We start from the raw sequence: 13,662 nt of genomic DNA, 5'->3' as shown, positions 1-13,662 counted from the left end.
CCTGCAGGTCTGGCAAAAGAAACAAGCTGTCAGATTTCTGTTGACCGGAATGAAGTAGACCTCCTGCTAAAGGGGTTTGCTTGAACTCCTTGTACCTGCTGCCAGAGTTTTTACTGACACTGACTGGATGATCTCCCTCCTCTATAGAACCGTTGTTTTAATTTATTTCATGAAAGTGAAGTATTTATTGGGGAGCTATTTCCCGCTTCTTCTTTGCTAAAAGCAGCTAGGTTGTTTATAGTCTGGCCTGTTTGAGGAAGGAAATAAAGCAACAAGTAGATTGCTTGACAAATGCAGGGGTATGTTATAGGGCCATGGCAGAATTACCCCCCCACCCCTGTGCTACATTGGGGAGACTGGGGGCCAGGGGCATTATTTGGCTAGAGCTTTGTTTATTCTCTAGCTTTTCCCCTTACAGTGGCCAACAGGAAGGTTGGTGTTTGAAGTGACTCTCATCAGTCAGAGACACGGACATTTTTTAAACTAGGTTCCCGCCATTCCAGTGGTTTAATAGTAAAAAAAAAAAAGCTAAAGCTTTGCAGAGGAAAGTCCCCTCTATATTGTTGCTAGTATCTGGCCCAAGTTTTTATAATACGTTGCCACAGAAGTGTGGAAGGAGAAGCCATTTATTTTCATAGAAGGCTTAACAATAGAAGGAAGTTGCAGAGATTTGGCATAGAAGTCAACATTTGCCTTCCTCTCTATTGTGCAGGAAAGGGAGACGGTGGTACCTCTGGGGCGGGGTGGTGGTGATGGACTAATCCCCACCCCCTTTTGTCCTTAAAAGATTACACCGGGTAAATCGGTGTTATATAAGACATTGTCATTCCAAAGACAAGGGATGAGGCACTTGCACACCCCATGACAAGGAGTCTGTGAGAGCATCGCTAAGAAAACCTTCCCAGGAGAGTGGTTCAGATCCTGTTCTCACCTTACCTTGGTGATGTGGTTGCTGCAAAGAAGAACAGTGGATCCACTGAAGTGGCTAAAATTGCCAGACTCCCCACCCCACCCCCACCCCGCCCCCATCACGAAGAACTTTCTCTCTTTCGTGCATTATACCTCTCCGTGAAAAGTAGTTTGAACTCCACGTGATTTGAATGGAGGTAATGTGAAACTCGAGCCTTTGCTCTCACCTTGTAAAAGACCTACTAGGCCTCTTCGTTAAAGAGGTCGTGGCTACTTGTTTTTCATATTGTGAATCAGAAATGATTCTGAGAGAAAGCGCTGCGTGAGTACGACTGTGTGTATGTGTATACTTTTATGTACCATTAAAAAGCATGTAAAGTTGGGTTTTCTGACTACTTTTCTCTGCTAACTGGGCACTGTCTGTCAGGCCTGACTTCACCATTTGTAGAAGCCTTAGATTTAAAGTTAGCTATGCAAATTACTTTAATTATTTTAAAATAAAAACATTAAAATAGTGCTTTCTTCTTTAACATATCCTAGGAGTTGAAAACCGAGGGGTTCTGAGCAAACTTCTGGACAACTTGTCTTTGGATGCACCATGGGATTAAAAAAACAAACAAACACAAACACAACCCCCCCACAAAAATAACAAAGCAAATTAACTGATGGTGTCCATTCGAGTTTCTCCAAAGACTTGGCCTTGGTACGTCTGTGAGTCATGCCCTTTCTGTGATTTGTATGTGTCCACCTCATGCAAAATAAAGTCGGCACTGATTGTACTGTAAACTGCAACCCTCTAGGTTGACTTGGGAGCTGGCTATAGGCAAGGGGGCTTAGGCCTAAGCAGCTAAGCAGTTTTTGGTGAAGGATTTTTTTTTTCCTCCTTCAGGTTCCAGGCAGACCCAATATTCAGTATAGTGAGTTTTGGGCAGCAGAGCTGATAACAACTTGAGTAATCCTACTAGCTCCTGTCTTGACCTTCATGGAGAAACGGGGCAGTCAAGACAAGCTGATACCTTTTATATACTATTAACGTCAGACTGCTGTCTCTAGATTCTCTTGTCTCTTCTGAACATTATATCCAAGCACAGAAGAGTCACCAGACTTGACAGGCTTTGAGGACATCCTTACTGTAAAATATGGGATGTTTGATTAGGAGAATAGATACAGCTGTGATTAAGTAGACCAGGCTCTGTAGTCATCTTTTAAATAGGAATGGAAGATAAAGTATTAGCTGTAGGAAATGGTGTACACCTGTAATTTACTAGTCTGACCACTGGATGGCAATGTCGCATCTCTTGGATTATTATTAGATTTTAACAATACAATATTTTTAAAAATTGGCTTTTGTACTTGGGTGAGAAAAGTATAAAAATGTAAGTCTGACTGTGCACATCTTTCTTCTCTCTCTCTCTTTCCATCCCTCCCTCCCTCTCTTTTTGTTTGTTTCTTTCTTTCTTGTCCTTTCTCTTTCCCCTAAAATGTTTGTGTTAGTGGATTGCTTGAACATAATTCTACCACTGACAGGGTCCATTGGGGTCTCCCTCCACCCCTCACCCCCCCAACATACACACATCTTCAGTGAGACCAGCCACTTTCCGTGAGTTTTGGAAAGAAACACATTTGGGGCAGATTCCTCTACTTCAGCAAGTGCCTGACCTGTGTCTCCTTCCTAATAATAGGGGTTTAAATGTAATTGGTCTCCTAGAGATTAAAATGCATTCCCAGCACTTGCAAAGAGAGAAGAGTGTTGCCACGGGCAATGAAGACCGCTTCATTCGTCTGCTTTGCACCTTTCTTGCTTCTAGAGAGCTTCAAAAACACCCTCTTTCTCACATATGAATTCTCCCACGCATTCACCATCCTTAGGAAGGTGTGGCTTCTAGAAACAAAGGGTGGCTGTTGTGCCTTGTTTGTGAAGAACAGAGAATGCTTGACTTGGGAGCTGAGTCAGAACAGCACAGTACAATGTCGGAATGGTCTCTTCCTTGATGCACTGTATTTTCCAAGAATGTAGTGGCTGCTCAGAAGCAGCCTATGTGTTTGTGTTGTGAGATCTCTTGAATTCAACTATTCCTTTTATCTCAAGGATAATTTTTCCTCCCCTTGCTGGCTTTTTGTTAGATCTACTTGCCAGGATCTGTGCAATTTGCACTGCTAAATTTCAGACCACGAAAGAAACGAGGAGGAAAACATGTATTCTGAATTTACAGGTGGAGCTGAGGTACAGTTAGATGTGCTTGGCTAAGGTCTTGGGATACTTAGGAAGGTTCTTGCATTCCTCGGATGTTTCGGATCTGCATGTAATCTTTGGATCTTCCTTGATAAACCACACATTGCAATATTTCTCTGCGCTTTAGAGCAACAGTACCGTACCAGGTTGGTGTGGTACAAAATAACACTTGATCCCCTTAATAAATGCTTAGGGTAAAGAGGTGACCTTAAACTGTGATATTTTGCAGACCTTGCTACTACGTTCAGTTTCACTCCAATTCTGGCAGTATACAATTTAAAACTAACAAAAGATCATCTTGTTTAGACATAGATTTCCTATGATGAATTATTTTTTGGTGAGGATAACACTGGATGGCTTCTCCCCAACCATGTTAAGCATTGCCCACATGTCTGCATGCTAATAACTGCTCTCTCTCTCTCTCTCCGTGTGACCAAGATACGGAAATTAGGAGGAGCGCTAACCAGAGAGGACAGGTTTGATATTAAAGTGCTCCTATGGTACTGCATTCTGTGGGACACAGTTGTAGGGACATATAGGGGACAGTTTTAAGGAGAAAAAAAACTGATTACAACCTCTGTCAAGGAATCCCAGGAATATGCAAGCTTCCTCTCATAAAATAATGATCCTATTGATTGTTCTATCCGAATTATGTAACTGATGGCAGCAGTGCAAATGCTTCTTGCAAGATCTCAAGTCGAATGAAAATTTACTAGAATTACATATATTTGCACTGAAATCCTGATTTTGGCATTGTAAATATAATTATTAAACTGGAGAAATGGTTGATCTTAGCTCCATTAAACCAAGGGAAATATACACCAGTAGATTAAAACAAAATCGTGTCTTATTTAGTACCAGAACCATATTATATCAAGTCTAGGGATTTAGAAGGACATTTTGGGGAATGCTTGCTCCTTGTAACTCAGTCAGGAAAGCAGTAGGGGAGATATTTGCAAATTTAGGGAAGACCAACAGAAATAGAAACAGAGCTGGCAGAGAGGGAGAAGGAGTCCTTTTGTGTGTGTGCTCTTTATTGAAACAAGACCACTAACAGCTGGCCCACAGCTGCATTGCTTCTTGGGTCCTATATTATTAGTTTCCCTGTTTTATGTTCTCTGTCCCTCCATTAAATCTGTTTGTACAGGGGAGCCAAATGAATTGAATGGTTTTCTTGGTTTGTTTTTTGTTCTGCCTTTAGTTTGTGGCCTGTGCTTTGTGGTTGAAATAAAAAGACATTTCTGTAGCAGGGTCAGTTGGTTGGCTGGTTGCACGCATGGGGTATGTGCTTCCCTCCTCTCTCTGTCCAATGGGATGTGCTCACCCAATCTCCCAGAGCAGAGACATTGATCAATTTTGTTGTTTATATGATGTATTTATTTTTACTTGTGTTTCATGTCATTTTTTAAAAAAAATAAATAAATTGTAAGTTGGTATAATGCCTATCAACTGTCTCTCCTTTTTAAAAAAAATAAACTTCAAATGTTGTGAAGGATTTGGTAATTTTGGTCTGCAATTAGTTTGAATTTTCCCTCCTAAAGGTTTCTTTCACGGAAAGGAGAAAATAGTCTGACAACATGAATTTGCATGTTTCACAAACAACTTCTTGCATTGGTTTCAGTGATATTCAGGCACAATTAACTAGCTAATTAGCTAATTTATTAGCTTAATTGAATCTAGTTAAAGCCTTAATTTCTAGACAGAATGCAACATTTAAGACACAAATGCGTATTGTAATCAGACCTTACAACCAACCAACCTACACTATTAAGAGACTGAAGTTCCATCACTCTTTTTTATATATGAATTTCCATCAATTATAAAGATTTGGTTCAAAGCCTAATTTGAGTTGCACTGATTGGAAATGGACCAAACTGACTAAACCAGATCTGAAGTGCAATTTGGAAACCCAAAACTTCTGCCACTCATGGACTATCATGTGTCATCTGTAAGTAGTTACATTGATATTTATGTGAAGTAAAGTGTTAGTAAAAGATTTTTAAAGGCTTTATAATGAAAAACTTCGACTATTTTTTCCCCATATTAATAGAATTTTAATATTTGTAGGCACAATTCTCTCCCTTCTGCGAAGATGAACCAGGCAGATATATGATGTCTGTGCTCAGAGATTCCTCCCCTCCCCCTCTTCTGAGGGATAAGAAAGGATCTCTCCCCTCAATTATTTTGGCAACAAATACTCAGAAACCAGTAGAACTTGGATTTCAGTGTTACAAAAGGGTAGTTGGAAGATGTTTTCTGCTAAGGGATTTTTCCAAATTGATTCTTGAATAGGAAAGAATACATTTAAATTACTTCCCTTCGCCTCATGTTGCGGTGGTGCATATCACTATCCTATGGTGTGACACATTGGGTATAATGGGCCTACAGGCTCATCAGTACCCAACCCAGAACACTGCATTGAGCTGATTATCTGGTCATCCAATACCAATTTCAACTTTGGTTCAATTAGTAGTCAGCAACGATATCAGAAGCTGACGTTTCATGGCCCATATTCTGCCTGAACTGCTGAGATCCTGTTGCTGGGCGGAGGACTTCAACCTACCCAGATATATGGAATCTGGGACAACACATATTCATGGCAACCACGGATTTGACTTAAGTCATTGAGAATCCAAGACATAGATGGGGTTGCACGCTAGTTTTTATCCTGGGGTGGTTTGTGATGTAATCTGGTAGTAGAGGATATAGCCTTACTCTTTTTGCCACTGTCAGATAATTCTCTGATTGTTTCTGCCCACACCCAAACAGGGAACTAGATTCTATTAGATCGATCTGTTCCAGGAGACTAATGGATCCTACTGACTTCCAGAAAGAGCTTGGGGTTTCCGCCCCGCATCCCACAGTTTCAGCGTGGGACACCTGAGGTCTTGGTAATGAGCATGTGATGAGGACCCCCTTACACCAGATTGCTCCTATGCAGTCTCTCATTTGTACTCTGAGAAACAAGTAGGTGAAATGCCAGCAGTGACTCCTAGAACATGTTCCTAGTCATATTCAACTTTCTATTTTTGGAGAAGACTTGTTTTACTGGATTTTTCAAGGTTGCCCAACTTAGATAACTCTAATTCAGATGAATTCCATCCTACAAGGGGAAGACCTTGTTCTATTAAAAGCAGATGCCACACTCTGTAATGGTTATTTTTATTAGAAAAAGACAACGAAGAGGACTGTACCACATAGGTGCTACAAGTGGGTAAAGCCCTCTTGTTCATTTCACACTTGGGAATAACCTTGCCATCAATCAGTCAGTGTGATCTGAGACCACCATGTTCCTTGCTATGGTCCAGTTTCCTTTGCTACCCAAGAGGAGGAAAAAAGTAACACCTAGTATTTCAGGTGAGGGAAGAAGAGATTGGCTTTTTTATTTTTGAAGCAGGAGAGCACAGAACACCCCAGTAAATATCTACAAGTGTGCCTTGATGGAACTGAATTGGTTAAGAGACCCATAGAATCTAGTTAGAGAGCCCATTTAGATCTCATGTCAAAGAGGTAGAATTCAGACTGGCCTTTCTTCTCGCCTGGAGGAGCCAGGCTGTCGACGTACTCTGCCTTTCTTGCTTTCTGAAGGATGCTGCTGCCACCTTGAGGTCCAGACTTTGGGTCTCAGTCTTTTCCTTTGTTGTAGAGCGTTGCAGAATTCAACTAAATTAGTACCAGATGCCCAGGAGTAGCCTTTGTAAGGAAGCTGAAGGCCTGACACGGGAGGGAGGCCACTGTGGTGGTTCCCTTTGGTTTCTGCATTCTTGCCAAGCTTAGAGGTTACAGCCTCCATGGCCTGCTGCCCTATGATGCGTAGTTTATAGTAGGTAAGGGTTTGAGAAAAAGAGCTGTCCATTCCTTGGCACTGATAGAGCCCAGCATCCTGTTGGGTCAGCTGATTAATCAACAGCCCTTGCTCTAAGATTGAAAAGCGACCTGTGTTCTCAACCTGCAAGGGAACCAGACAATATTCAATCTGCTTGCCAAGTACAGCCACAGAGAAAGAAAAACCTGCAGTATTAGTCCGCTATCAAAGGGTTTCTGCTTGCATCTAAAGTATCCATCCAGCTCAACTCGCTCGTGCAGCCCATCAAGGCACCTGTGGATCCCTTTTGCATCCCCGGCTCCAAAGAGACCACCCAACTTCTCCATTAGTTTTGCTTTTCCCCAGTACCTTCTCCAGAGCTATTGTGTTGCTGCGTTGTACTAGCCAACGAATCTTGGTTTGGGGAGAAAGTGGATGGCACTCAAGGAATGTTGAATTGTTCTGCACACCAAATATCACCTTTTCTTCTGCCATGGGGGTGCCTGCAAGGGAAACCGCAGGAACAAAAATATTTGACTAGAAATTTTTAATAAGAAAACAATATTTTAACTCACCCAGGGCACAACATTTGCTTTGCATTTGCTTCTATTGGTAATCCCATAGAGAGCACACGGCTCCCAATTGTATAGAATAGAATAGAATAGAATAGAATAGAAGGACAGAGTTGAAAGGGACCCTGGAGGTCTTCTAGTCCAACCCCTTGCTTAGGCAGGAAACCCTACACCACTTTAGAGAAATGGTTATCCAATCTCTTCTTAAAAACTTCCAGTGTTGGAGCATTCACAACTTCTGGAGGCAAGTTGTTCCACAGATTAATTGTTCTAACTGTCAGGAAATTTCTCCTTAGTTCTAAGTCGCTTCTCTCCTTGATTAGTTTCCACCCATTGCTTCTTTCCTGCCCTCAGGTGCTTTGGAGACCCCCTCTTCTTTGTGGCAGCCCCTGATTTAACCTGGAAATAAGGAGAACCTTTCTGACAGAGAGAACAATCAACCAATGGAACAGCTTGCCCTTGGAAGTTGTGGGAGTGCCATCACTTGAGACCTTCAAGAAGGATATTGGAAGACTGCTATCATGTCTGCCCTAATCCTTCTTTTCATTAAACTAGACATAACCTAGTTCCTGTAACCGTTCTTCATGTTTTAGCCTCCAGCCCCCTAATCATCTTTGTTGCTCTTCTCCACACTCTTTCTAGAGTCTCCACATCTTTTTTACATCGTCATGACCAAAGCTGGATGCAGTATTCCAAGTGTGGTCTTACCAAGGCATGATAAAGTGGTATTAACAATTCTCGTGATCTTGATTCTATCCCTCTGTTTATGCAGCCTAGAACTACCTTGGCTTTTTGGGCAGCTGCACACTGCTGGCTCATATTTAAATGGTAGTCCACTAGGACTCTGATCTGAAATTGTATTGAACAGGTGATTGGACGAGAAGACCTGTGAGATCTCTTCTAGCACTATGATTCTATGCTATTTGTGGATAAGCCCATCCAAATATCAGCTGATCCTTTCAAAATGCATGGTTTTTTCCCTGAATTCTGACATTCTTTCCTGAAGGATTTCATTTGTTTTCATAATTTGTACCAATAAATGTTGTTTTCCAGAACACATTCCATTTAAAATATTCACAATTTGCTTATCCCTGGGTAAGCACAATTTATATGGTATTTCTTTGTTCAGCTTATCTGCAATTATATGCAGGTATTTTAAAAAGTGTGAATGGACCTCCTTGCAGATAAGCTTTTCAGCAGACAAGTCAAACCCATTTTGGGGTGGTAAAATTCTTGCCTTAACTGTGAGTATATATAATATTTATATAGCTTTACTATATTTATTCACTGTATTCTTTACTAAGTCTATTCTGAATTTAATACATAAGGTATGTCTCTCTTACAAAAACAATGTAAGGAAAGTAAGAGTGGCACATTTATAATAAGTGCTTAGCTGAGTCTTTTTGAACTATGTTTTTTAACCAGCCAGATGCTCCGCTTTGCATATAATGAGAACCCAAAATGTGTTAGTTTACGCATTTCACTGTACCCTTAAAGAATATATTGTTTGGTGTAATATGATGGGTGAATCCAGTCAGTGTTTAAACCCTTCCAGGTAATATTTAACCTGGAGCATGAATTAATTAATCCTTAAAGAGCACATTTCTAAACCAAATGCATTTTCCCAATGACTGGATTTATAGATAAGGGCAGACTTTTAAACATTTTTGAAAGGCAAAGAGTAAAGAGTGGTTGTGATGTACAATTAAACCTTCCTTTTTAGTGTGTGCACCACCTTGATTTTTGTCAACCTGTCCTGCCAGGTGCCCCTGTCCTTATGATACACCTTGCCTCCTGCTGACCAATTCAGCATCCTAGGATTCAGCCCATCATCAGATAAAGTCTGGAGTGTTGTGTAGATGGTACTAGGCTCAATATCTGTAAAGAGGTTAAGGAGGCAATTCCACTACAGTGAGAGAGGTAGGTATTCAAGGCTGTTGTCATCCATTACATTATTTTGTCAACTCTGCAGACTGAACATGTAATAAGCATTACATGTGTTTTCTTGCTGTTGGCTGGTGGACCCCTCCATCCACTTATGTTGAAAAGAAAATTTACTGGCACAAAATAATTACAGGTGATATAGAGAATATAGGAGGAATGGCGTTGTGGTTGCTCTCTGCTCCTTTCAAAAGCAGCTGCAATCATGCAGATAAGCTTCCACATTCACTCAAACTTTCCTCCATTCTCTCAGAACTGCACTCACAGGCATCCAAGCTGGTGTTCCAGCTGCTGGCTAATTGAGCCGCATCCTGGTGTTTTCAAAGATGGGTTGACAGCCAGAGGCAGCCTCAACCCGCCCGGTCTTTGAAGCTTATAAAAACAAATGCTAAGAAAGAGTGGGAAGAGAAGCTGTAACAGGAATTTGCTTCCAAATTTTATCCAACGCTCTCTGTACATTCTGATTGTAACTTCCTGCTGCTTCCAAGGAAGGCTCCTCAACTCACCTTTTGCAGCATCCAGGCACTGATTGATTGGATTGGTCTTCAGCACATTTGGGCACTGTGCTCGCCTGCAAAAGAGACAGTTAATGCATGCACTTAGCCAGTATGCTCAGATGCCTTCGCAAGGGGTGACAGGCAGTGTGGTCTGTACTGTGTGTCAACAAATAGCATTGGCTGCTTGAAGTCCCCGGTGCTTCTTTACCCAACAAGCTGATCTACTCTTGCTTTGTTTCACTTTGCACCAGATGGTGCATCTCCCTCCATCTTCTGTCAGCAAGATAGAACAAGAAACATTCCTCTCTAACCAGTTGGTTGTGAAGCCTGATGATGATTACTATGGAAGTTAAATGACAGTTAGATAATCACACCTTTAGAGAAGAAAAGGTACCTAGATGAAAAAAAAGGTTGGAATTGATATCCTTAGCAGAAACACTCGGTGTGGATTCTTTATGGGTCATGTTAAGGAAAGGCAAAATGAGTTTAACTGCACCATTTGTTGGTTATATGGGCCAGGAAGAATTCTGGATGGCAATAATAAAGACATCTTCAAATATAATAATTGTTAATTTTTGCTCTACAGTCAATAGACTTTGGGAAGCTTAATCTGTAGAGCACCACACCAAGCACTGCCAGGCCCAAATATTCAAGCTTTTTTTTTTTTAATTTGGAGAAAAGAGCTTGGGTGATTTAAGCAGCAAAGTGAATGTCTTAACCTGTAGATCCCTGAAAGCCTCCGAATAAATTAGCCTAAAATTGGGCTACATATGGTGATGGTGCAAAATGATTAGGAGCTGAATGGCCTAATTTAAAAATATCAATTTGCTTCTGAAAACTACCCCCCCAAAAAACGTGTTTGGAAATCTGGAATCTTTCCCCTGCCTACCCCAACAAAGTTATATCATATTTATAGTCCTTGGAAATTAAAAATGCAATTCTTGGTTGCAAGAAAGTGGGCCAGTGATAAAGTGGGGAAGGGCGACCTTTGCAAAGCAGGAGGGGCAGAAGGGGGAAGCTTCTCACCTTTTCTTAGTGAGCAGAACAGCCCTGCAGGACTTGCCATCCCAGGTACAATACGGATCTCTAGCAAGGCAGCAATCGGCACACGTTTTGCCATAGAGTTCACAGCGGTACATGGAGAGCTGCACCAGCCCTTGGGCAGTGCTCACAAACAGTTCCTGCTACTCAAAGGACAAAGGAGAAATACTGCCATGCGACTTTTTGTGATACCTTGGGAGTCTTCAGCCTCCCTTCCCCACAAATTCTGGACAAAAATGTTGGAGGTGGGAAGGCAGCAGGAAAGGGAGATAGAGAAGATGCTTTTAATATTGCCCTTTCAGTAATGAGTCAAGGGCAAGACTGAACCAAAAAAAAAAAAAAAAAAACCCAACCACCTGATACTTCATTGAGACAAAATTATATTTAATATATATCTCATGCAAATAGAGTTACGTTGATTGCTCTTTGGTGATGCATGTAATCATTTCCCTTTCTGACAAATTAAAAACGGTTACTTAGAACCCTCCAGCAGGACTCTGGAGGCTGCTGTCAAGGTTTAGAGTTATGGGAAGATGCCTTTGGGGACTCAGCTGTGCCCCTTTGCCTGAAGAAAATAGCATACAATTAGTATAACAAATGCTGCCTTACCCGCTTTAGAGAAAATTGCATGTCTAAGACAGCTGAAGGTACCTACAAGAAACAGAAAACAGCAGCAGTTTGCAGTGATACTCTAAATTCTTCCATTTTGAATTGGATGCCTGCCTGCCTGGGTTCCACACAAACTTTAGACTGCTTCATACATGCTTCACAATCATGATGACAACTAGAGCAGTGGTCGCCAACCAGTGGGCCGGGGACCACTGGTGGTCCGTGAGAAAATTTTGGTGGTCCGCAGAGAATTGTCACCCCCAAAGCACCCCCCTCCCAAGGCAATTAATCCAGGCTGCGTGGGAACACAAGGTTACGCTGCCCACATGGCCCGCGGGAACACAAGGCTGCGTTGCTTGCATTACGAACAACACGAGGTAGTGAGGGGAGGAAGGAAAAGGTGGAGGGGGGAAACTTGTCCCGCTCACCCCATGTGCCATGCCTGGCCACCGGGCTACTTCTATTTGCTTCTTTCTTCTGCTTTTGGCTGCAAGCAAGGAAAGCAGCAAAAGTCTTTCTTTCTCTCCCCCAAACTCTGCCAGAAACGAGTCTTTGGGACCCTGCAATGCATCCTGCTCCCAGAGGCTGCACTGGCAAAGGCTCATTTCTGGCAGAGTTTGAGGGAGAGAAAGAAAGACTTCTGCTTTCCTTGCATGAAGCCAAAAGTCTCCCTCTCTCTCTCTGTGTTCCCCCTTCCCCCCCGCCCAAGAATGGAGACGGTATCCTGCGATCCCAGATAAAGAATGATTGATCGGTAGGAAAACAGGGTGGGGAATTTTCCTTTGCGGGGGATTTTCCCAGGGTCTCTGGTCCGCGGGATTTAAAATTATGAATTTGGTGGTCCCTGAGGTCCAAAAGGTTGGCGAACCCTGAACTAGAGGGTGGCAAAGAGTTCAAGTTTTCTAGATGTCTCTGGTGCCATTTAATGGTTATCTGGATTTTTGAAGAGCTATAAATTAAAACCTTCTGCTATAGTCTGGGACATTAATCAGGCAACATCCTTTCCTGATCTGATGTTGTTTTCACACTCTTGACCAGCACTGCAACAATGTTCATATATGCAGGGCTGACAGATTTGGGTGGAGCAGCAGATGACAGTAAAGAGATGCAGAAAAGTGGCAAACCAAAAGCAGCCTCTGTGGGGAAACTGATTATTACTAGCAACACTCAGGAAAAAACGCCATCACGGATATCATGGGTCCAGCTAACAAATCAGATATCTAGTTTCTTCAAACCTAAAGAGAATGAAAATTAGATACAGTCTAATTTTCACTTGTTATTCTTTCACAGAGGTATGGAGGATTCATGGAGGATTACATAAGAGGCATTTATGGGAAGAAAAACTGATTCTTACTCAGATCTTGCAGAATGGTCAGTCTATCTAATGTTATAGGGACACTGTTCTACAGTTTTGACTTCTGGCTCATGGATTAAATTAGTTGCACAAATCAAAGCACTGTATTACAGGGAATTGGACCTTTGCAGTGACAACTCTAGCCCACAAAGGTTTTAAAAGAAACAGAAGTCTTCTGATTACCTTTGAAACCTGGATCTCTTCCAAGCTGATCTCCTGAGAGCCTCGACCTTCTAGGTTGGAGACGCCCACCTTAAGCACTTTGCCTTCATCTGTCAGAAGTCAAACAGAGGAGTATGTGAAGAGAACTGTGGGTGGGAGTACCTCCTTGGACTCTTGCTGCATGGAATTATGGTAATTATCATTACCAGGCAGGAGTTTCCATATGAGAGCAAACCCATCCCTGGAAGAGAACACTCAGTTAGAAAGAGATGGGCCAAAAGAGATCTATCTTTCTATATCCTTCTTCATTATTTTAGGATCACCTTACACATTGAAGAAGCTCAAAAGATTGTAGCTGCAGGACATCTATAGATAATCTTATTCACCAAGGTGCTGGAATTATCCTGATTTCAGAGGATGCCTTTTCTCAGATAGCTCTCTCTAGCTATGCAGCTGAGGTTGTGAAGGGTGAGGCCACGCCTTGTGGATTATAGGTATAGTTATCTCAGGGAGAGGTCCATTTCTAACATGCAGCATCT

The 13,662-nt window shown here is 41.9% G+C and overlaps 2 protein-coding genes across 4 annotated transcripts in view; one reads left to right on the top strand and one right to left on the bottom strand.

The window, feature by feature from the left end:
- Positions 1–4,581, top strand: part of RAD54L2 (RAD54 like 2) — a 74,690-nt gene extending 70,109 nt beyond the window's left edge. For both annotated transcript variants that reach the window (XM_087924047.1, XM_087924046.1), the window contains exon 23: positions 1,450–4,581. In XM_087924047.1, the coding sequence (XP_087780173.1) occupies positions 1,450–1,517 (68 nt within the window). In that variant the 3' untranslated portion in view covers positions 1,518–4,581. The remainder of the gene's footprint in view (positions 1–1,449) is intronic.
- A 1,921-nt stretch (positions 4,582–6,502) lies between these two features.
- The window catches only part of LOC113453795 (semaphorin-3D-like), a 41,041-nt gene continuing 33,881 nt past the window's right edge, over positions 6,503–13,662 (bottom strand). For both annotated transcript variants that reach the window (XM_026725258.2, XM_087924033.1), the window contains 6 exons: positions 13,145–13,233; positions 11,608–11,649; positions 10,984–11,141; positions 9,967–10,031; positions 7,317–7,450; positions 6,503–7,091 (listed from right to left, as the gene is read on the bottom strand). In XM_026725258.2, coding sequence (XP_026581043.1) covers positions 6,660–7,091; positions 7,317–7,450; positions 9,967–10,031; positions 10,984–11,141; positions 11,608–11,649; positions 13,145–13,233 — 920 coding nt within the window. In that variant the 3' untranslated portion in view covers positions 6,503–6,659. The remainder of the gene's footprint in view (positions 7,092–7,316; positions 7,451–9,966; positions 10,032–10,983; positions 11,142–11,607; positions 11,650–13,144; positions 13,234–13,662) is intronic.

This window comes from Pseudonaja textilis, chromosome 2 (assembly GCF_049901715.1).
Source record: "Pseudonaja textilis isolate UNSWEBS1 chromosome 2, rPseTex1.2, whole genome shotgun sequence".
Lineage (NCBI taxonomy): Eukaryota > Metazoa > Chordata > Lepidosauria > Squamata > Elapidae > Pseudonaja > Pseudonaja textilis.
Note: the sequence above shows the minus strand (reverse complement) of the source record. Positions and strands in the feature narration are given on the sequence as shown.